The sequence below is a fragment of the Eretmochelys imbricata genome, chromosome 8 (genome assembly GCF_965152235.1).
Source record: "Eretmochelys imbricata isolate rEreImb1 chromosome 8, rEreImb1.hap1, whole genome shotgun sequence".
In the NCBI taxonomy this organism is placed as follows: domain Eukaryota; kingdom Metazoa; phylum Chordata; order Testudines; family Cheloniidae; genus Eretmochelys; species Eretmochelys imbricata.
Genome location: NC_135579.1, coordinates 43,529,889 through 43,553,287, shown reverse-complemented (window position 1 = coordinate 43,553,287; position 23,399 = coordinate 43,529,889). Strand labels below are relative to the sequence as shown.

At 47.0% G+C, this 23,399-nt stretch overlaps 1 protein-coding gene across 3 annotated transcripts in view; it reads left to right on the top strand.

The window, feature by feature from the left end:
- The window catches only part of TEDC1 (tubulin epsilon and delta complex 1), a 159,574-nt gene that overhangs the window by 111,885 nt on the left and 24,290 nt on the right, over positions 1 to 23,399 (top strand). For all 3 annotated transcript variants that reach the window (XM_077823925.1, XM_077823924.1, XM_077823923.1), the window contains one exon: positions 4,519 to 4,731. In XM_077823925.1, the coding sequence (XP_077680051.1) occupies positions 4,519 to 4,731 (213 nt within the window). The remainder of the gene's footprint in view (positions 1 to 4,518; positions 4,732 to 23,399) is intronic.

The window sequence follows — 23,399 nt, the reverse complement described above, 5'->3', positions numbered from 1 at the left end:
AGAAGGCATTTGTCGCATTCTGGCATGCAAAGTGAGGGGCTGTGTCACTGCCTGCCCCACAACGTGGGTGCTGTAGTTCCCAACCTGGGCCACGCACTAACAGCCTAAGAGCATGCAGGTCACTTCCTGAGTGTCTGTGTGTAACCACAGACCTGGTCCAGCAACTGTGACCCCAGCAGCCTGTCAGCAACTCTCCAGTCACACTCTGGCTTCCACCACCCTTGGTTACTGCCTGCAGAGTGACCCCAACACACTACCAATCCCAGATTTCCCCAAAATATGCATTCTGCACTGTCCCACCCTCTCCTGGGCAGTTCAGGTATTAAAAGTCCATTGCCCCTGTAAAAGGCCAATATTCAACAGTTTACTTCTTTAGCTGGAGTTACCAAACAGATCAGTTTAAACACAACAATGGATTAGTTTAGGTTAAAAATAAAACAAGTTTAATTAATTACAAAGAGAGATTTTAAGTGAGTACAGTGTAAGGTATTAAAGTCAGGAATGGTTACAAGAAAAATAAAGATAAGACGATTCCTAGTAGCTAGAACTTAAGAAGCTAGAATTGGTTCAAGGTAAAAATCCTTACCACAGGTTCCCAGCAAAAGGGCTGACCAAATTCTCAGGTCAGGAGCTCTCCACAAAGTCAAAGGGCTGGTTCCTTCGTCTCCTAAGGTGCATGAGAGAGATAGAGCTCTCTGTTTTCTGCTCTTTTTTTTTTTTTTTATATTTTAGTGAACCTTTGAAGTGGATTCTTCTGAGGGCTACCCCTCAAAACAAAGTCTAGTCAAACTGTAAAGAACGTGACTTGGAGTCTAGTGGTGAAGAAGGCTCCGTGTTCTTTCTTTTCACCCCCCTGTGTTTGCTGTAATGCAAATTTGCCTGGTCTCCTGCCAACTCCTCTTCCTGCTGCCTTGAGGACCATGTTTACTACATATATGTAAATTGAGGTAAACAGACGTGCCTTGGTTTATGATAGATCTAGGTCCGGATTTACACCTTGCGAGCCCCTAAGCACCCCTGGGTGGATGGGCAGCTGCGGGGGCCCCAGCTCTGCACTTCCCCCCACCGCCCGCAGGAGCTCAGAGCTCCAGGGTCTCTCACTGCCTGTGGCAGCTCGGAGCTGTAGGGGGGCACTCATGGTGGCTCAGAACTCTGGGGGTCCTTCTCCTGCTGCCCGGTGGCAGCCAGGAGCGCCGAGCCACCACATGCAGTGGAGTTACTCCCGACTTTTAACTTTTAGGCACCCCACCGCACAGCCCCACCACCACAACTGCCCACTGCCCAGTACCCCAACACCCACAGACCTCCCCCATTCCCCACTGTCCAGAGCCCCCCACAACCTTCCCCTAGAGACCCACTCTCCCGCGCCCTTCTGCCCGCCAGCCTCACTCACTGGCCCTGTTGGGAGATGACTCTGTCCTCCAGGCTGAACCAGCAGCGTGGTCAGGGCCGGTCGGGGATCACCATGGCCCTTTGGGAGGAGCACAATCAGCCAGGTTGGAGCAGGAGCAGGGCCTGCCCAGGTCGGGTTCCCTCAGGACCCACTTGCCCTGCAGCGCCCCCTGCGTTGGACTGCTCTGAGTTCTTCCCCTGCCACAGGAGGCTGCTTCACCTTCCATGCTGCCAGGAACGCTTCAGCCGGGCTGTGTGGAGCCGTCTCCCCCTCATCTGGCCCCGCCCCCTGCCGGGAGCCAGGAGCAACAAACCTTGAATTTTTAGGCACCCCTAGAACGTCGGCATCCCTGAGCTTGAGTCTACTGTGGGTAACTGGAAATCCGGCCTTGGATAGATCTGTTTAACAACTTTTGCTGAGTCAGGCCTGTGTGTATTTGAACATGTGCTAACTATATTGTACAAGGCGATTTCATAACTTTACATATAATATTGCTACATACATTTCACCATGCTGTTATTGACCAGTGAGTTATTTGTTTTCAAATGAAACCTCACAAGACATATATTGTACAATGATTATTACGATAGTGTGAAGGGTGTGAGTACAAGGGTGCTTTTGGTCAGAGTTGCCTTTATATTATCAGAAAAAGATTACAGTTCTTTGAAAAGCTGTAGGTTCATGTCTTCACATATAATGAGCATTAAACTACCAGGTAAAGGTGGTCCTGTGACTATAAATCACCTGCAACATATGCAGAAGAAAGTACCATAAACCAGTTTTACACTGAACTTCAAGCAGACATTTCACGAACCCCATTTAGAGGTGGTTTCCTTTCATGTTATAGCAGTTTCTGATGATGACCCAGCATATTTGTTTTAAGAACACTTTCACAGCAGATTTGACAAAATGCAAAAAAGGTACCAATGTGAGATTTCCAAAAATAGCTACAGCACTCGACCCAAGGTTTAAGAATCTGAAGTGCTGTCCAAAATCTGAGAGGGACGAAGTGTGGAGCATGCTTTTAGAAGTCTTAAAAGAGCAACACTCTGATGTGGAAACTACAGAACCCAAACCACCAAAAAAAGAAAATAAATCTTTTGGTGGAAGCATCTGACTCATGATGAAAATGAACATGCGCCAGTCCACACTGCTTTGGATCGTTATCAAGCAGAACCCATCAGCAGCATGGAAGCATGTCCTCTGGAATGGTGGTTGAAGCATGAACAGATATATGAATCTTTAGCGCATCTGGCATGTAAATATCTTGCAACGCCAGCTACAACAATGCCATGCGAATTCCAGTTCTCACTTTCAGGTGACATTGTAAAAAAGATGCAGGCAGCATTATCTCCTGCAAATTGTAACCAACCTTGTTTGTCTGAGTGATTGGCTTACCAAGAAGTAAGACTGACTGGACTCATAGGCTATTAAGTTTTACATTGTTTTATTTTTGAATTCAGTTTTATTTGTACATAATTTCACATTTGTAAGTTCAACTTTCATGATAGAGATTGCACTACAGTACTTGTATTCCCGCATGCTCGAGCAATATTTTTATACTCCTCCCTAGTCATCTGTCCAAGTTTCCACTTCTTGTAAGCTTCCTTTTTGTGTTTAAGCTCACCAAAGATTTCTCTGTTAAGCCAAGCTGGTCGCCTGCCATATTTGCTGTTCTTTCTGCACATCGGTATGGTTTATTCCTGCGCCGTCAATAAGGCTTCTTTAAAATACAGCCAGCTCTCCTGGACTTCTTTCCCCCTCAGCCTCGCAGTTCCCTGAGGGAGTCAAAGTCTTCTTTTCTGCAGTTCAGGGTCCGTATTTTGCTGCTCTGCTTTCTTCCTTTTGTCAGGATCCTGAACTCGACCATCTCATGGTCACTGCTACCCAGGTTGCCACCTACTTTTACTTCCCCTACCAATTCTTCCCTGTTTGTGAGCAGCAGGTCAAGAGGAGCTCAGCCCCTAGTTTGTTCCTCCAGCACTTGCACCAGGAAGTTGTCCCAAACACTCTCAAAAAACTTCCTGGATTGTGTGTTCACTGCTGTATTGCTCTCCCAGCAGATGTCAGGGTGATTGAAGTCCCCCATTAGAACTAGAGCCTGTGATCTGGAAACTTCTGTTAAGTGTCTGAAGAAAGCCTCCTTTACCTGATACTCCTGGTCTGATGGGCTATAGCACTTCACTCTTGCCCGTTTACTTTATGTAGTAGGTGCTATTCTGCTGCTACTACTACTAATACTGACGAACTGCAGGACAAATCCTCAGGCCTGGTCTACATTTAAATAGCTGCAGCACTCAGGGGTGTGAAAAATCCACCCACCCGCAAGTGCTGTAGCTATGCCAATCTAACTCCCCGTGTAGGTTCAACTAGGTCGACAGAAGAATCCTTCCATTGACCTAATTACCAGTGCTTGGGGAGGTGGAGTTCAGATAGCAGCAGACAAACCCCTTCCATTGCTGCGTCTACACTATGGAGTTATGCTGGCATAGCTATGACATTGTAGCTTTGTTATTACAGTCCCTGTAGTGTAGACATGGCCTTAGATAGCCATTGTGCACTGAATTCAAGACTGATGCTTGTATGGGTAAGTTTTAAGACAAAACAGATTAACTGTTTTAGGCCAGAGTTTGAAATAATCACTACTCACTTTGAGTGCAGTAATTATATTAATAATCCTTAAATACGTATATATATAAAAAAATTCTCCCTCTAGTCCTGACATTTGAACATAGAGGTCATAAAGAGAACACCCCTTCCTCAGATCTCTGGAGGCCATGTTCAGAGCTTCTGAAGCACTGATCTGTGACCATCTTACATTCCATGGATTGTGTTTGGTTTCAATAACAGCAGTGCAGTATAGCTTACAGTAGGCAGTTTCCTGTCCGTTGGGTGTTTGCTAATTCAGAAATACCTTAAAACATGTATTTATTAGCAAGCTGAGCAGGTTCTGTTCAGTAATAGTACTGTTTTTTTAAATATGTGGAGTAACTGTGTCTGAGATCAGCACAGTCAATTCACAGTAGGTTCTTAACATTAAATATTGGGGAAACACATGGCAAGCAAATTATTTCCGGTTGGTACTATAAAGTTAATGAACTTTTACCATGTATTTTTTCCTTTAGGAAACTGTATTAGATACCCTATCTGAAGATGCGAATACATTCAAGTCAGAAGATGTTTGTAAAGAGAAAAACACTTTGCCAAATGCTAACTTGTGTTGCCACATTGCTAGCAATATTATTGGAGAAATTGACAAATTGACCAAAGATCTAGTGACTCTACATGATGGGCTGCATGAGCTAGTAACTTGCAAGAAGTCAGCATGGCATGAAAAGGTAAGGATTGTATTTATTTCTTGACTTAAGGAAAATACCTCATTGTTCCATTTTATTGTCATGGACAAGATGACTGCTACTGTGTATGAACCATGAGCTGATTCTCACCACAGAACTCCTGTGACTCTTACTATGATTATTTATTACTTGTTTCAGATAATGCCCACAGAGTGTTAAGTGCTTTTCAAACAAAAAATAAGGTACAGTCCCAACCCCAATGAGGTTATATTCAGAAACCAGAGAGATGTGGTGGTCCCTACTCCAATGAGGATACATTCTGAAACCAGACAGATGTACTTGCATAGTGAGGGGAGGAGTAAGAGGATAGTGACTATGGAGGAGAGGGAGGCAGGAGAGGATGGGATCATTGGGCCTAATGGAGGGGAAGAAGAGGACATCAGATGGGAAATCATGGTGTTTGTGGTGGTGGCAAAGGAGGAGAGGTTAATCAAAGAGAAAAGTGTGGGCGGTCATGGCAGGTGTTAAGGCTGAATCCCCACTCTGTCGCTTCGAGTGCAGAAGGTGGGGACCCACAAGGATTCTAAAAATTAATACTGGCCACTCCAGGTTTGTATTAAACTCCCAAGGTTACAGCTTTTCTCTGACCTTGGCTTGGTAAACGCTGCCACTACCTAAATGCAAAAAATCACACCTTTGAACCCAGGAAGGAGCACTTGGGAATTCCTCCCTGTGTGGTACCCTCAAGCCCTCCCCGGGGGGAAGAGCTGAGAAAGAAAACAAAGGAAATTAGCTGTTGCCACCAGCTAATCAAACAGTATATGCACAAACCTCTTAGGACACCAAAAATCCAATCCTCTTCTTAAAAAAGGTAAATTTTATTAAAAACAAAAAGGAAGAAACTACATTTGGAACTTAGGCTTTTGCTAGATTTTAAAAGAGCAATTCCAAAAATTAAGCACCCAAAATAGCTTTCTTGGGGATTCAGTTTAAAGGTTGCAAGCAAACAAAAGCATCTGGGGTTTGCACAGTGGAGTCCACAAGCCTTAAAAAATAAACAGAAATAAACCTAACTGCATCTTCTAAACATTCCCTGCCTTCCAATGATTCCTTCTAGATATGGAAGATAATTTTTCATACCTGGTTCAAACCTTACACAGCATTCCTGCTTATAGCATTGCTGCTCCGTGTCCCTGCAGCCCAGAGAGAACAACAAACAAAGGGGGAAAAACCAGGAGTACTTGTGGCACCTTAGAGACTAACAAATACACTAAAGTCTCTAAGGTGCCACGAGTACTCCTGGTTTTTTTTGAGGATACATACTAACACGGCTGCTACTCTGAGACAAAGGGAAAGTTTCTTTCCCGATTCTAAAAAGTTCTACCTTCCCATTGGCTCTTTTGGTGAGGTGCCCACTTCTTTTTTTTTTTTTTTTTTTTTAATTAACCTGTGGGCTTGTTAACCCTTTACAGGTAAAGCAAGTAGAGAACAGCTACCAAGAGGAATTTTATAGCTAACTGGCTGGCTGGGTGTCCATAAAAGGGAGCTACCCCCACTCCATTTATTACAGCAGGTCTTGTCAGTTTTCACTGAGAGGGAGTCTCCTAGAGATGGCTGAGGAAGTTGAGAGGGAGGAGGTTTTCAGAAGGGAGTGGAAGGTTGCAATGAGGTAACAGGAATTGAGTGGGAGTCAGCAAGAGAGGAATAGTGTTGCTTGCCCAGGAATACAGTAGAACTGAAGGAGAAGAGAACACAGTTGAAGTGGAAGAAGTCTTTGTGGCCAGTGGACTTTCTCCAGGGGCATTCAGTGGCCAGGAGCAGGAGAACATTGGGAGTGAGCCAAGGTTGTGGGGTTAGCGAAATGGACTTCGTGGTGGGACAGGCAAAAGAACCAAGTGTAGTGGAAGGATTGGACATCTGACATTGGAGTGTGGAAGAGAAGTCCTAGAAGTTGATGGATTGGAGCTCATGACAAGGCCAGGTGGAGGTAGGTGAATCAGGGAATGTGTGTGTTAAGGATCTGGTGGTGGTTGTAGAGGGGGAACTCGGATATTCGGAAATGGTGAGGGGAGCAGGTGTAATGAAGACAAGGATGGATGGGTAAGTGGCCATTCTGACAAGTGGGGTTGATCCAGGGTTGAAGGTCAAATGAGTCAGAGGGGGAGGAAGACAGGATGTTGAGGTGTCAGACAGGAGGCTTAAGTCATGAAGGATGACTGTCATGAGAGGAAGAGACAGCAATCAAAATCCAAGAAGTTGGTTGGAAAAACTGCAGGGTGAAAGACAATAGGGCATGGGGAGAATAGAGGCTAATGGAGTGTTGATCAAGAGAGTGAGGTAGAAGTTGCTGATATATGGATAACAGGTACATGAACCATTTTGGGGTGATGGATGTGAGAGGAGAGGTCACCACAGGAGAGAGCAGCTGTGGAGAGAGTGTCATGTGGGATCAAAAAGCAGGGGAGATGGTTGCAGTTAGCTCTTTCCCTTTGTTTGGCTGCTTTGTACGGGCTGACCACTGTTTCTAAAGCTGTGATTGCATTGGCCAACCAATAGCATTCTTCTGTTGAATGGGAAAATCTACTTTAAAGCAATAAGGGAGCTGAGATTTTGAACTTTAAAAAATAAAATTCCAGTGTATGGTTCCCAGAGCAAAGTAAACTCTGACTTCTATATATATATTACCATAAATGCTGTTAAATACTGCCTTCATATTAAATAATATTAATGCCATAATAACGTTGTGTATTTAAAATCTCCACTTTAAGATTGCATTAATGTAACTTTTGGGGTTTCATTTTCTTACTTTTATAAAAGAAAAAAGTAAGGATTCATTAATTGCACATTGAAATAAATGTCCTGGATTTCAGAGTAACAGCTGTGTTAGTCTGTATTCGCAAAAAGAAAAGGAGTACTTGTGGCACCTTAGAGACTAACCAATTTATCTGAGCATAAGCTTTCGTGAGCTACAGCTCACTTCATCGGATGCATACTGTGGAAACTGCAGAAGACATTATATACACAGAGACCATGAAACAATACCTCCTCCCACCCCACTCTCCTGCTGGTAATAGCTTATCTAAAGTGATCACTCTCCTTACAATGTGTATGATAATCAAGTTGGGCCATTTCCAGCACAAATTTGTGCTGGAAATGGCCCAACTTGATTATCATACACATTGTAAGGAGAGTGATCACTTTAGATAAGCTATTACCAGCAGGAGAGTGGGGTGGGAGGAGGTATTGTTTCATGGTCTCTGTGTATATAATGTCTTCTGCAGTTTCCACAGTATGCATCCGATGAAGTGAGCTGTAGCTCACGAAAGCTTATGCTCAGATAAATTGGTTAGTCTCTAAGGTGCCACAAGTACTCCTTTTCTTTTTGTCCTGGATTTGTGTACTTGGTTGATGTCCTGGTCATACGTTGCAGTATGTCTGAGATTCAGTGAATGTAATGGAAGGTATAACCATTGAAACAAAGGCAATACAGTGAGATGTGATGTTAAAAGGATGGTTTATCAGAAGTGCCACCCGTTCCACATCCTACAAAGAACCATTCTGTAACACTAGATGACAGCGCCTTTTGGGAAGCAGAAAGTCAGATGATTCTCCATCAGTCTTTCTTATAGCAATCCTCCCAGCTGTCAGTAGTCCTCCTTACGCATAATACGGTCTCCCCTCAGTCTGTCTTATTCCTGCGGGCATGCTGAATGCCGAGCCTTCTCTAGCCCCCACTCAAACAGTCTTCTACCTCTTCCCCAGGAGAAATGAGATTCTTGTGAAAAAAGACTGCAGAGGGAAGAATTTGATGTGTCAGAAAAGAGAAGATGTACAGTAGCCAGTGGAGTCAGTGGATACTGACTGATCTGTCTTGGATATGGACCGGTCCTGGGTTACTGAGGCCAGAAATAATCTTGGATCTCTTAAGAAGATTCCCATGGGTCTTTATTACAGCCTTGTGCCCACTTGCTTAGATTGGATCGTATAACAAAAATGTGTGCATCCACAAAGTATGCTATTAGAACCACTGTATCTCAGTCACGTGAAAATCTATTTTCATCCAACCACTAAAGGCACATCTCCAACTTTCATAGCTTATTTCCTTTGTAAACTTCAAGTTCTTGTCACCTCCCACTGAATCTTTAGGTCTTTTTTTTAAAGTTCCCAAGCTTTTTATTAATAAATGCAAAAGTATGTTTCCCCACTCTCTTCCTTCTTGAAAAGGGCGAGAGCATTTTTGCTGAAACTTTCAAAATAAAAAGAAAAACCTGAGGAGAAACTTCCCAAACTTCAGCCCTAAAGTAAAAAAAGCTTAGCAAAGGAATAAGCATCTGAAAAAGGCCTTCTAGAACAAAATTTTTTGGCAGCCTGACTGTAGGCATTTCTCAGTGAATAGTAATGGTGATGTCTGCTTTTCATCAGAAAACCAGCTCTTTGTTGACTGATTATAATTGTGACATAGAAGGTAATTCAGCTACTCATATGGTCGACTTTTTAGTTAGTTTGCACATAGCAGGTCTTTTATTTAAAATGATTTGTCCTAAATCCCTTTTTAAAATTAAAAACTAGCTCTTGGGTGAGAAGTTTTTGTCATCCTGCAGCTCTTCTTTGAACTTGTGGTTGGAATGACATTTTAATCAATCCAAACTCTGAAAGAATTTCTCTGTGCATAAGTACTAATTGCCAGACTTCTGCCTCCTCGACTGATGTGACAGTTTTACTAATACCTGTGTGTGAGGGAGTAATAGGTTCAGAAACTTGGAGGAGGGGAGAGAGAAAACATACCTGTATATCCAGAAATGTGACCTGAATTCTAGGCTTTATTCCATCTAGAATCAGGCAAAAACTTTGTTCTTTGGAGACATTTTCAGGGTTTGCAAAGGATCAAAAATTTGTATGAAATGACTAAGTTTTAAAAATGACTCTCTGCTCAGAAATAAATTAAACTGTAAAAGCAGAAATGTCCTTCTTCCAAAGGAGAAATTGTTCTTTGTTTGTTCTTTTCTGAGCATTTCATTTATTATTTACTCCCCAGTTTGAGAGGGGATTTGGTTTCAAGCTGAGTTAAACATTCAGAAATGCACATTGAAACACTGAAGATGTTTGACTGTGGATGATGATTTCTTTAGTTTTATTCAGATAGACACTTACACCCTGCTGAGTTTCTGTGAGGCGTGTGATGCTGCAACTTGGGAGTCTTCCGTGTTCTTCAGCAGTCCAAGTCAAGCCAGAATCCCTTGGGGTTATGGTTGTAATTATGCTGTACTGCTACCAATGAATCTCTTTTGAGGATGAGGTCGCATCGAGTAGATCTGCTCATGTGAAGTTGCGTATACCCCTCCATACAACTCATTGTGGTTGCATGCTTGCCCAGTCATGGATCTGAATATCGAGGCTTATGAGTATACTAGAGATTATTGCCCCAGGCTCATGCCGTAAGTTTTCAACCATGACTGTATGGAGCACTGGAACCCACTACTTTCTTTGTGGTGCATATTCCCATTCTGTGCAGGTATCATCTAGGGCTACTGGTAGTTGTGCTTTTGTATTTTTCCTGTTTCTTCAGCTTGCTCATTAGGAACAGTATCTGCTGGGTCTCGCATTTCTTGAGGTCTCATCTCTCAGTGTATATTTTCTTTACTTTTGCCTCTTCTTTGTAATATTTTATGGAATGTCATGGCTCTAAGGTGCAGGTGGCAGCCCTAAGTTCCTCAACTGCTTCCAAAAGTCCAGTGAGTGAAACCTGCTGACACTTTGAGTGGTTGAGTTGGTGGTGTGCCTCCCTCTGCTATGGTTGATGGTTTTGTTTTCTGAGAGGTGTCTCATTATGTAGTAGGGAGGAAGAATAGGGCCTTCTGGAAAAGGGCCACTTGCAATAAACTAGTGTAAGCACTGACTGGATCTCTTGAAGGTCAGCTCCTGTAGTGAGCCCCTGCATATCCCACAAGCCCAAGAGCTGTGCCTCATTTAATCTGTCTCAGAACGTGCTCCTTATTATGGGTGCAAATGGACATTGCTTGGAACTGGGCATCCCATGTAATTTACCCCCTTCCTCCCCTGAGAACCGGATTGTCGCACGTTGTGCTGTGGAGTGTGCTCTAGGTAGGCCTCTCCATCTCTTGCCCTGGGGTCACCAAAGAAATGCTTGATTAGGTAGCCTATAATCAGGCATTCTTAAAAGATGCCCCAAATATGTCTATCTCTTCTTCTGGACTACTACTTGTATTGTTATAAGTAGTGGTTTCCATTCTGGGATCTCTTCATTACTTATTTTATCAGTCCCTTTTACTTTGAATATTCTACGCAACACATGCAGCTGTGACGAAGGCAGAAGTCTTTAGTGCTGTCTGTTTCAGAAGTGAAACAGCAGAGAAGGCCAGCTGCCATGCCAAAGTGACTCCCAGGGCTGGGGAACAAACAAGAGGATACTGCCATCATACAAACCCAAGGAATATCCAAGCATCCTTGCCATACCTTCCTGTGGACTCCTAATTCTGTTGTTGAATACGTTTACATCAGCTTCCCAGACTCACCTGCTTGTGCAGCCCCCTGGGGCCAAAAAATTTTAAGGCCTGAGTTGGTGACATCACAACACTGCTGCATCATCATCTCTGCTGAGGTCTGAGGCCCTCCTAATCATATTTGGCTCCAGGGAGCATTGGAAGCAGGTGAGTTTGGGAGAACTCATGTAAGTACATCCAAGGACAGGATTAGGACTGTATACGAAGGTGTAGTGGGATCTTGCTATTTTTGTTCTGAAACCAGTGATCTATGAAGTGACCTGGGATTCCAGAGAGGGCTGGCTGGACAGATCTTTTCAATATGTTTTGGAAAGTGATATTTCCAGGACCCTTGAGTGCAGAGCTGTGCCATGTCCCACTGCTCTGAATGTGCTAGTGGAAACCATTTTAAAATCAGTTCTTGAAAATAATTTCAGGACATGGTCAGTTTCCCCATGGTCATGGTGCCCATCGGGTGCAAAGTATTGTTTATTCCTATCAAAGCACCTTTCATTCCCCGGGATGACCCCATCTCTAGCTTATCTAATCTATGTATATCATAGAATCATAGAATATCAGGTTTGGAAGGGACCTCAGGAGGTCATCTAGTCCAACCCCCTGCTCAAAGCAGGACCAATCCCCAACTAAATCATCCCAGCCAGGGCTTTGTCAAGCCTGACCTTAAAAACTTCTAAGGAAGGATATTCCACCACCTCCCTAGGTAACACATTCCAGTGTTTCACCACCCTCCTAGTGAAAAAGTTTTTCCTAATATATCCAACCTAAACCTCCCCCACTGCAACTTGAGACCATTGCTCCTTGTTCTGTCGTCAGCTACCACTGAGAACAGTCTAGATCCATCCTCTTTGGAACCCCCTTTCAGGTAGTTGAAAGCAGCTATCAAATCCCCCCTCATTCTTCTCTTCTGCAGACTAAACAATCCCAGTTCCCTGAGCCTCTCCTCATAAGTCATATGTTCCAGTCCCCTTATAATTTTTGTTGCCCTCCTCTGGACTCTTTCCAATTTTTCCACATCCTACTTGTAGTGTGGGGCCCAAAACTGGACACAGTACTCCAGATGAGGCCTCACCAATGTCGAATAGAGGGGAACGATCACGTCCCTTGATCTGCTGGCAATGCGCCTACTTATACATCCCAAAATGCCATTAGCCTTCTTGGCAACAAGGGCACACTGTTGACTCGTATCTAGCTTCTCGTCCACTGTAACCACTTGGTCCTTTTCTGCAGAACTGCTGCCTAGCCATTTGGTCCCTCGTCTGTAGCGGTGCATGGGACTCTTCCGTCCGAAGTGCAGGACTCTGCACTTGTCCTTGCTGAACCTCATCAGATTTCTTTTGGCAAAAATCCTCTAATTTGTCTAGGTCCCTCTGTATCCTATCCCTACCCTCCAGCGTATCTACCTCTCCTCCCAGTTTAGTGTCATCTTCAAACTTGCTGAGGGTGCAATCCACGCCATCCTCCAGATCATTTATTAAGATATTGAACAAAACCGGCCCGAGGACAGACCCTTGGGGCACTCCACTTGATACCGGCTACCAACTAGACATGGAGCCATTGATCACTACCTTTTGAGCCCGACAATCTAGCCAGCTTTCTATCCGCCTTATAGTCCATTCATCCAGCCCATACTTCTTTAACTTGCTGGCAAGAATACTGTGGGAGACCATTTCAAAAGCTTTGCTTTAGTCAAGGAACAACACGTCCACTGCTTTCCCCTCATCCACAGAGCCAGTTATCTCGTCCTAGAAGGCAGTTAGATTAGTCAGGCATGACTTTCCCTTGGTGAATCCATGCTGACTGTTCCTGATCACTTTCCTCTCGTGTAAGTGCTTCAGAATTGATTCCTTGAGGACCTGCTCCATGATTTTTCCAGGGACTGAGGTGAGGCTGACTGGCCTGTAGTTCCCAGGATCCTCCTTCTTCCCTTTTTTAAAGATGGGCCCTACATTAGCCTTTTTCCAGTCGTCCTGGATTTTCCCCGGATCACCATGAGTTTTCAAAGATAATGGCCAATGGCTCTGCAATCACATCCGCCAACTCTTTTAGCACTCTCGGATGCATCGCATCTGGCCCCATGGACTTGTGCTCGTCCAGCTTTTCTAAATAGTCCCGAACCACTTCTTTCTTCACAGAGGGCTGGTCACCTCCTCCCCATGCTGTGCTGCCCAGTGCAGTAGTCTAGGAGCTGACCTTGTTCGTGAAGACAGAGGCAAAAAAAGCATTGAGTACGTTAGCTTTTTCCACATCCTCTGTCACTAGGTTGCCTCCCTCATTCAGTAAGGAGCCCACACTTTCCTTGACTTTCTTCTTGTTGCTAACATACCTGAAGAAACCCTTCTTGTTACTCTTAACATCTCTTGCTAGCTGCAACTCCAGGTGTGATTTGGCCTTCCTGATTTCACTCCTGCATGCCCGAGCAATATTTTTATACATTTCCCTGGTCATTTGTCCAATATTCCACTTCTTGTAAGCTTCTTTTTTGTGTTTAAGATCAGCAAGGATTTCACTGTTAAGCCAAGCTGGTCGCCTGCCATATTTACTATTCTTTCTACACATCGGGATGGTTTGTCCCTGTAACCACAATAAGGATTCTTTAAAATACAGCCAGCTCTCCTGGACTCCTTTCCCCCTCATGTTATTCTCCCAGGGGATCCTGCCCATCAGTTCCCTGAGGGAGTCAAAGTCTGCTTTTCTGAAGTCCAAGGTCCGTATTCTGCTGCTCTCCTTTCTTCCTTGTGTCAGGATCCTGAACTCGACCGTCTCATGGTCACTGCCTCCCAGGTTCCCATCCACTTTAGCTTCCCCCACTAATTCTTCCCGGTTTGTGAGCAGCAGGTCAAGAAGAGCTCTGCCCCTTGTTGGTTCCTCCAGCACCAGGAAATTGTCCCCTACCCTTTCCAAAAACTTCCTGGATTGTCTGTGCACCGCTGTATTGTTCTCCCAGCAGATATCAGGGTGATTGAAGTCTCCCATGAGAACCAGGGCCTGAGTGCCACTCTGTCTTCTGTAATTGTTATTGCTGCATTATTAAAAGGTAAAGCCAACACACAGAACTCTTTACAACCCCCTTCTCTCCATGGGATTGCTGGGGAGAGGCTGGACCTGTACAGGATAAGTGGGGCAAGAGAAACTGTTTCTGTTGAGAGGTTGTCACACAAGCACCATTTCTGGAATCTTTATTTTTCAACTCTTTCAAGGAGAGGTGGCAGCAATGATGGTGGTGTATCTTTCACTCTTGGGTGCACAGGGTTGAATAAGGATAGAACGTTTGATTAGCAATTGTAACACAGGATAGCTGGGTCACCAGGGCAGCGGGAGATGGGATTAAGGTGCAGTTTTTTGTTTTGTTGTGTTTGTTGTAATGTAGCTAATAAGATGTGCATCTTTGACATATTTTGGCCTTGTGGTTAAACCACTGGACTAGGACTCTGGAGATCTGGGACTGGGTTCATTTCCCAGCTCTGCCACAGACAGACTTTAGGCAGATCATTTTATCTCTGTGTGCCTCCATTCCGTATCTGTAAAAGTGTGATGATAATCCATTCTTTCACTTGCCCTTTGTCTTGGCCGTTTAGATTGCAAGCTCTTTGGGGTAGGACTGCATCTCGCTCTGAGTATGTAGAGTTCTTAGCACAGCAGGACTCCAGTCCTATTTGGGGCCCCACTTAATCAGGCACTGCTGCAATACAAAGAATAAGGATGCTATTCCAGTTGGCTCTGGGCTATTCCATTCTTGACTGGGTCTCTTCACCCTGCTCCAGGTTGAAGCAGTTGATGTTCGAGAGGTGCTCCATTTGTGACAGCATAGTATTTGATCTGCCTTGTAAAGAAGTCATTTTCATTTTCTTTATTATTTTATTTCCTGTAATAAATCACTGTCTATTTTAGCTCACCTTCCAGCTGAGGCAAGTATCCAGACATGCCCGAAGGACAGCCTGTTATGTGTCTGATGCTGTGGCTTGATGTGGAGTCTCTGAGGTCATCGCAGTACTGACGTCATGGTGGAACAGCTTGGGGTTTCTTTGACATTCAGGCTAGATCCAGACTTTTTGACTCCCGTTTTCTGGACCCTATTATGCCTTACCGCCAGTACCTCTGACTGAGTAATTGAAAGTTCAAACAAGAAAATGCTCAAATGATTTTAGAAACCCCAACGCAGGCTCACCAATATTGGCTCTTCTTTGAGTGATTGCTCATGTGCATTCCACAATAGGTGTGCATGCTCGCTATGTGCACCGGTGCCGGAAGTTTTTCCCCTAGCAGTACCCGTAGGGGAGTGCCCCTAGCGACCCCTGGAGTGGCACCGCCATGGTGCGGTATAAGGGGCGCTGCACGCTCCCCGCACCCTCAGTTCCTTCTTGCCACCAGTGAAGGTGCTTCGGAACTGCTCTGCTCCAGCTCTGCTATAGCTTTCTCTGTTTGGACTTCATTTAGTTTGTAGTTAGTTAGTACCTGTAGTTTAAAAAAAAGAAAAAAAGAAGTAGTATAGTTAAGTAGCTTTAAGTCGCGCAACACTTGTAAAAGGCCTATGCCTGTGAGTGATCCACACACTGACGCTGTCTGGGGGAAAGCCACCCCAGTGACTGCTGCAAAATTTGCAGAACTTTTAAGCCTCGGACCAAGAAGGAGCGGGACGTACGGCTCCGAGCCATTTTGATGGAGTTGGCCCTGACCCCAGCACCGCTGCACCACTCCGAGTTGGCACTGAGCTCCGTGGCATCAGTGCCTGGCAACCCAATGGTGCCTTCCACAAGTCAACACCGCTTCCTGTCCACAGGACACTCTGAAAAGGCGAAGAAGAGGTCTTCTCCATCAAGGCACTGGGGCAAGGCTGGGGGCAAGACTAGACCTGTGTTGGGCAGCTCTCGATCCCCATCGACCTCGTAGCCTCCGACTCAAGTAGAGTGGAGTAGCCTCCATGCCTGAGGCCCTGCAGGCAGCTCAAGATGTTATATCTCTACTGGTACGGGTTGCACTGACGCCAGCAGCTCCCCAGTCCAGAGGCAAGCCGGCACTCAGACCTCCACAGCTGCCGCCCAGACGGTACTGCACACAGTCGAGGGAAGTTGCCGCTCTACGCAGAGTGACTGTTCCACTCACAGCCTACACTGGTCCCCATCGAACCCCACCAGGTTGTCTGGCTGGGTGCCAAGCAGCAGGGGATCGAGGCACCGCTCCACCTCAAGGGAGTGCAGACCTAGCGATCAGAGCGTGCCCTGCTGGGACTGGAACAGACGGCACCGGAGGTTGCTGACTCCGAGAAGCTATTGTAGCCCCTCGCGGTACTGATGTCGACGCTGCACCCGCTCTTCGTCCCGGGTGAGGTCCCTGCCACAGCACTGCTCCCACAGCCCAAAGCATAGATCATCGGCAACAGGCCGTCACGGAGCCACCTGTCAGATCCGTTTGCGGAATAGCTGTTACAGACAGTACTCCCACTCCTCCACACCTGGTTCATAGTCTCAAGCCCAGCACCACTCTTGACGTCCTCACTTGTTCCCGTCCCGGGATAGAGGTAGATCATATGCCAGCCTGGCCTCCCTTCGGAGTTGACAGTCAGTGAGCCAGGCAGGGCAGTCTGCTCCGACGGTGCCACAGCAGGTGCAATGACACCGGGCTCCCTGGCCAGCGCCCTGGTACCAATGGTCCTGTGGACCCCGATGCAGCCCTCAGTGGTGGCTCGCTTGGTGGCCGGAGCCTTGGAAAGACCATCGGCCTCCCTCTCTCAGCCCCCCAGGAAAGGGTCAGCGGAGCACTTCTCCCCAGTTCTGCGCTCAGAAGGGAACCAAGTGTTGGCACCGGTGGGGACGCAGAGTACCACACCCCCATCCTCATACTCCCCAGATGAGGCAATCACGGCACCTCCTCCCCCTGTTCCTCAGGAGGACACAAAAGCCCACCAGGAACTTTTGAAAAGGGTGGCATTAAGCGTCAATCTACAAGCTGAGGTGGTGGAGGAACCCTCAGACTCCCTCTATGATGTCCCCTTGGCTGCAGCGCCTGGCCAAGGTGGCTTTCCCCCTCCACAAAGGGGTGGCAAAGATCTCAAATGCCCTGTGGCAGACCTCGGCTTCCTTGCCCTCCATCTCTAAGAGGGCAGAGTAGAAGCATTTCGTGCCCGCCAAGGGGCACGAGTATCTATATACCCACCCCGCCCCCAACTCTCTAGTGGTCGAGGCGGTCAACCATAAGAGCGTCAGGGCCAACCCACTCCTACCCCTAAGAATAAGGACTTGAGGAGACTAGACTTACTTGGTAGAAAGATTTATTCTTCCTTGAGCTTCCAACTGAGGGTGGCGAACCAACAAGCCCTGCTGGGCAGATATGACTTTAACTTGTGTGGTTCAAAGCCGAAGTTTGCACACTCCCTCCAGGAGCGTGATAAAAAGGAGTTTAAGACTCTGGTTGAGGAGGCACAGCTGCTGCCAGGGCGGCCCTTCAGGCAGCCTCGGATGCCGCATATACAGCTGCAAGATCTATGGCCTCTGTGATGTCTCTGAGAAGAGCGTTATGGCTCCTGTTGTTGGGTTTGTCCGGTGAGGCACAGAACTCCTTGCAGGACCTCCCATTTGATGGCAAGGCCCTGTTCGCAGAACAAACAGACATGAAGTTACGCTGTCTCAAGGACTCCTGCATGACATTAAAGACTCTTGGTCTCTATGTCCCAGCCCCAGCCAGGACCAAGTTCAAGCCGCAGCAGGCCCCCAGTCAGATCACCCACTACAGATATGAGCCTCCTTATAAAAAATCAAGGGACTATAAAAAACGCCCACAGCGGCAGTCTCGGCCTGTGCCCCAGCCTGGGCCCTCCAAGGGCAAGCAGGCGGGTAAGCGCCAGTTTTGATGGAACGCCCGGGAACGACTTACCAGTTTGTACCAGGGATCCACCCGACCTTCCCTTCTGCAACCGCCTATGTACTTTCCTCTTCGAGTGGTCACTGCTGACCTCGGACCAATGGGTCCTCAACACCATCTCCCGGGGCTATACCCTCCGGTTTCTCTCTACCCCACCCGCCCCCCTTCCGGGACCCCTCTCACGAGAACTTACTCGAGCAAGAGGTGAGACGGCTCCTCCACTTAGGAGCATTGGAGGTGGTGCCGGCAGAGTTCAGATACAAGGGGTCTACTCCCGCTATTTCCTTATCCCGAAGGCCAAAGGGGGGCTCAGGCCCATCCTGGACCTGCGAGGCCTGAACCAGTACATGGTAAAGCTTAAGTTTCGCATGGTCTCTCTGGCATCCATCATCCCCGCCCTGGATCCCGGAGACTGATACGCCAACCTCAATCTACAGGACGCATGGTTCCACATTCGCATATTAGAGGGCCACAGGCATTTCCTCCTCTTCACATCAGGACAGGGACACTTCCAGTTCGCTGTCCTCCCATTTGGCCTCTCGATGGCTCCCAGAGTATTCACAAAGTGTATGTCTGTGGTAGTGGCCTACCTTAGGCATCGGGGGATCCAGATTTTTCCCCACTTCAACAACTGGCTGGTCAAAGGCAGCTCCAGATCACAGATACAGGATCACGTAGCACTCCTCCTGTCCACATGCACTACACTGGGGCTGCTGGTAAACAGCACCAAATCGACATTGGTACCAGTGCAACGCATAGAGTTCATTGGTGTGATTCTGGACGTGACATCGGCCAGAGCCTCCCTCCCACCGGACAGATTTGAAACCTTGAGGGAACTCATCGGGGTGGTCATGAGGTTTCCCATGACGACTGCCAAAGCGTCCTTCCAACTCCTGGGTCATGTGTCGGCGTACACGTATGTGGTTCGTCACGCCAGACTCGGGATGTGGCCTCTTAAACTCTGATTTGGCCTCGGCATTCTCCCAGTCCAGAGATAGGATGAACAAGATTCTCACTGTGCCCGAACCTATGCTAGCCTCCCTCCGCTGGTGGTCCACCCCGGGGAACATGCTCCAAGGGGTCCTGTTCAGGGGCCGGCCTCCAACTGTAGAGTTGATGTCCGATGCGTCAGACTTGGCGTGGGGAGCCCATGCGGGAAACCTCCAGACCCAAGGTCTGTGGTTCATGCAGGAACTAGCCCTGCACATAAATGTCAGGGAGCTCAGGGTGGTCTGTCTAGCCTGCATGGCCTTTTGCTAGTGACTGGCAGGCAGGGTGGTCAGAGTTCTCACTGACAACCCGGCCTCAATGTTCTACATCAACAGGCAAGGCGGGACCTGCTCCTCAGCCCCCTGCCAGGAAGCCCTCAGGCTGTGGGACTTCTGTATAGCCCACGATATCAACTTGGAAGCCCGCCATTTACTGGGCTTTGAAATTCTCAGTCGGATTGCGTGAACCAGGACTTCTCCTCTCAACACGAATGGTTGCTGCACCCGGAGGTGGTGCACAGGATGTTGTGAACGTGGGGCATTCCCCAAGCGGACCTCTTCGTGATCAGGCAGAACCGTAGGTGTCCTCATTTCTGCTCCAGGGGAGGTCTGGGCACGGGCACGATCTCTGACGCCTTCCTTCTGTCCTGGTCGGGTGAGCTTTTGTGTGCTTTTCCCCAGGTTCCACTGATCGGCAAGGTCTTGGCAAAGATCAAGACGGACAAGGCTCGTGTCCTTCTGATTGCCCCAGCGTGGCCCAGGCAGCACTGGTACGGGACTCTCACGAGCTTGACAGTCACCACCCTGTGGCTGTTGCCAACCCGCCTGGACCTTCTCTCTCAGGACCAAGGTCGCCTCCTCCACTCCAACCTAGCAGCCCTCCACCTCACGGCGTGGTTGCTCAATGGTTAGGCCAAGAGGAGAGGACTTGCTCGGAGGGAGTCCAGCGTGTCCTCCTAGAGAGCAGGAGGCCCTCCACGCATCAGGCCCACCTGGCAAAATGATTTTGATTTTCCCGATGAGCTGCTGATTGGGGCGTCTTGCCAGTGGCTGCCCCGATCCAGCTTATACTGGATTACCTCCTTCATATCAGAGCCCAGGGCCTAGTACCCTCGTCCGTCAATATGGCAGCCATATCGGCCTTCCACCTGCCAGTACAAGTCCACACGATATTTTCTCATGCCATGACCGGTCAAATCGTTAAGGGTTTGGATCTCCTCTTTCCTTACATTAGACCCCTGGTTCCACAGTGGGACCTGAACTTGGTTCTGGCCAGGCTGACAGGGCCTCCATTTGAGCCGCTTGCTACATGCTCCTGGTCCCACCTTTCCTGGAAAGTAGGCTTTCTTGTGGCAATCACGTCTGCTAGGAGGGTCTCAGAGCTACGGGCCCTGACCTCTGAACTCCCGTACACGATATTTCATAAGGATAAGGTCCAGCTCCGCCCACACACTTCTTTCCTTTCTAAGATGGTTTCTGCCTATCATATGGGCCAGGACATTTTTCTTCCAGTGCTCTGTCCCAAGCCCCATGCATCTAGTGAGGAGCGCCGCCTCCGCATGCTAGATGTGAAATGGGCCCTGGCTTTTTACCTGGAACTGACAAAACTGTTCAGGAAGTCTTCGCAGCTGTTCATCGCCACGGCCGAACTCATGAAAGTTTGGTTGATCTCCACTCAGCTGCTCTCCAACTGGATCACTTCCTTTATCTGTACTTGTTACGACCTGGCGGGAGTTCGCCCTCCGCCGATTGTGAGGGCATACTTGACCAGGGCGCAAGCCTCGTCGGCCACCTTTCTGGCTCACATCCCTATTCAGGACATTTGTAGGGCTGCCGCATGGTCCTCGGTCCACACGTTCACCTTGCACTATGCAATAGTCTCCCAGAGTAGGGAGGACGCCAGGTTCAGCAGGGAAGTACTCAGTCCCGAGTGTCTGTGAACTCCTACCCACCTCCAACAGATATAACTTGGAATCACCTATTGGGGAATGCACATGAGCAATCACTCGAAGAAGAAAAGACCATTACCTTTTCCATAACTGGTGTTCTTCAAGATGTGTTGCTCATGTCCATTCCACATCCTTCCCCACTGTCGGAGTTGACTGGCAAGAAGGAATTGAGGGTGGGGGGAGCGCGCATCGCCCCTTATCCTGCACCATAGTGGCGCCACTTTTAAGGGTCGCTAGAGACGCTCCCCTACTGGTAGTGCTAAGGGAAAAACTTCTGGCACCGGTGCACGTGGCGAGCACACAAACCTATTGTGGAATGGACATGAGCAACACATCTCGAAGAACACCAGTTACGGAAAAGGTAACTGTCTTTTCTCAGGTCTTTTGGCACTCTCATTGCTATATCCTCTTTACTTCCCTACCCCTTCAGATATCCTATGAGTGTCACCTCGGCTTGGCACGTGGATTAACTCTGATCTGGGGTAAAAATACCTATCTCTTTGGACATGCAGCATGCTGATTCAGGTGCCAAAGTTAGTTATAATGTAATCAATAACTAACATAAATATTTTATCCATATTGTTTGCTAAGAAGTTGGATACTGACCATGTCAATAAAACACGTCGTGAATGCAGCTGAAAAATTATGTTTCACTAAATCTTGGGTGAGCTTTATTTAACGGAAAACTGGAAGAAATCCCATTCCAATGAGGGAACTCGTTTTTTAGGCATTGTAAATATTTTAGTGCCTGTTTAGGAAATATGCAGAGTTACTGTGTTTTCACAGTTAAAATGTAATATCTAGAGATAAAGGTAGAGAGGTTCTGTGGGGTTCCAGAGTGTAAGGTATAAAAAATCCTAGCTCTGCCTTTGTCATTTGAATCTAAAAGACTTTAGGTGTGTATGGGCTGGAGGAGATCACTGCAAATATCAGTTTATAAATATCATTTCATGCCATATTGTTTGATTACTCTGGGAAGTTTGGAAAGCGATAGACTGTTTCCCATGCTGTGACAGGAGAATTGAAAAAAGTAGTTAGGTGCTTGAAAAGGTGAAATTACCAGCTTTACATTGCAAGTTACCCATTTATTCTGGAGAAATCAGTTTTAGTTTAGGGTCAGTCATAACCAGGGCATGTAGTTTAGTGTAGTATTGGTTTTGATAAGTGTATCTTTAACGAGCACACACAGAGCCAGGCTTTGCAGCTAGTGACACAATGGGCTATCTCCATTGAAGTCAGTGGGGTTACTTGCGTTTGTCACACGATATTATGACTTGTACAGTAACCTGGGAAAAACTTTGCCCAACTGAGGGCCTTACAAAATAGGCAAATTAATGTTGCCTTCATTTTATATGATCATGCAACCCATGAATGTCAGAGTTCAACATGGGATGCTCCATCTTCACCTGAGCCATCTGCACTCAGACTACTGTTTGGGCCTGTAGAGCAAGGGTTTTCTCCCACTGCAGCCTCTTGGTGCAAATTGGTGGTGCCAAGAGCCAGAAAGCTGGTAGATCATCCTAGACAGGGATCCCCTTTGCAAGGAGGAGTCATCAGCTGGTGCAGAGCTAGCATAACAAGCTCCTGCGCCATCCCCCTGTGTAAGTGGTTTGTCAGGGACATTTCCAAAGTACTGCTGTGCTACAGCAATCCCCAGTTGGCAAATAGCTTGTTGGGTGCTATTGTACTTTAAAAGTAGTCCCCAGGCTAAAATTTTGTTATAACATCTCAATAATCCCTTAATAGTGGCCTTTTAGAAGAACAGTAATGGCCTTCTGGTGCCCTTTACAGTCAAGGACAGACCATCAGAACATGTTCCTCATCCCAAAATGGCAGGTGTTTGAAAAGTGCTGAGCACCCAGCAGTTTTTATTGTCTTCAGTGGGAGCTGATGGGTTCTCCACAAGTCTGGAAAACAGTCCACTTCGTTAGGTGCCCAAATAATGATTATAAAGCCTAACTTTAGGACAATTTTTAAAAGTCTTGGCCATGGTCTTTTACTGCCTTGGGGAACCAGAACTACACTGTTTCTCCTGCCTTCAACTTGACCTCCTTATCAGCAGCACCCAGCAGTGTTTTTCAGTCTTATGGGACCCTCCTGCCATAGTAGAATGCCAGAATGAAGACATCAGGGCAGGCTACAAAAGTCTCTTACACAGCATGCTCACCCGCCATTTTTAGGGAAAAAGGTTTTCCCTCCCGTCTAGGGTTAGGAGGGTAGCCTTCCCTGGACTTCTGTATTAGCCAAACAAAACACAGAGTCTTGGCTCTTTGATAAAGTGAGGCACTTTAATGCTAGCAAGTACGACAGCTGAAGGGCTCACCAATTCCTTTACAGAGGAAAATGGTGAAGTCCCGAACAAAGAACAGAGATGGGCTTTTATAGCCTGGTTCAAC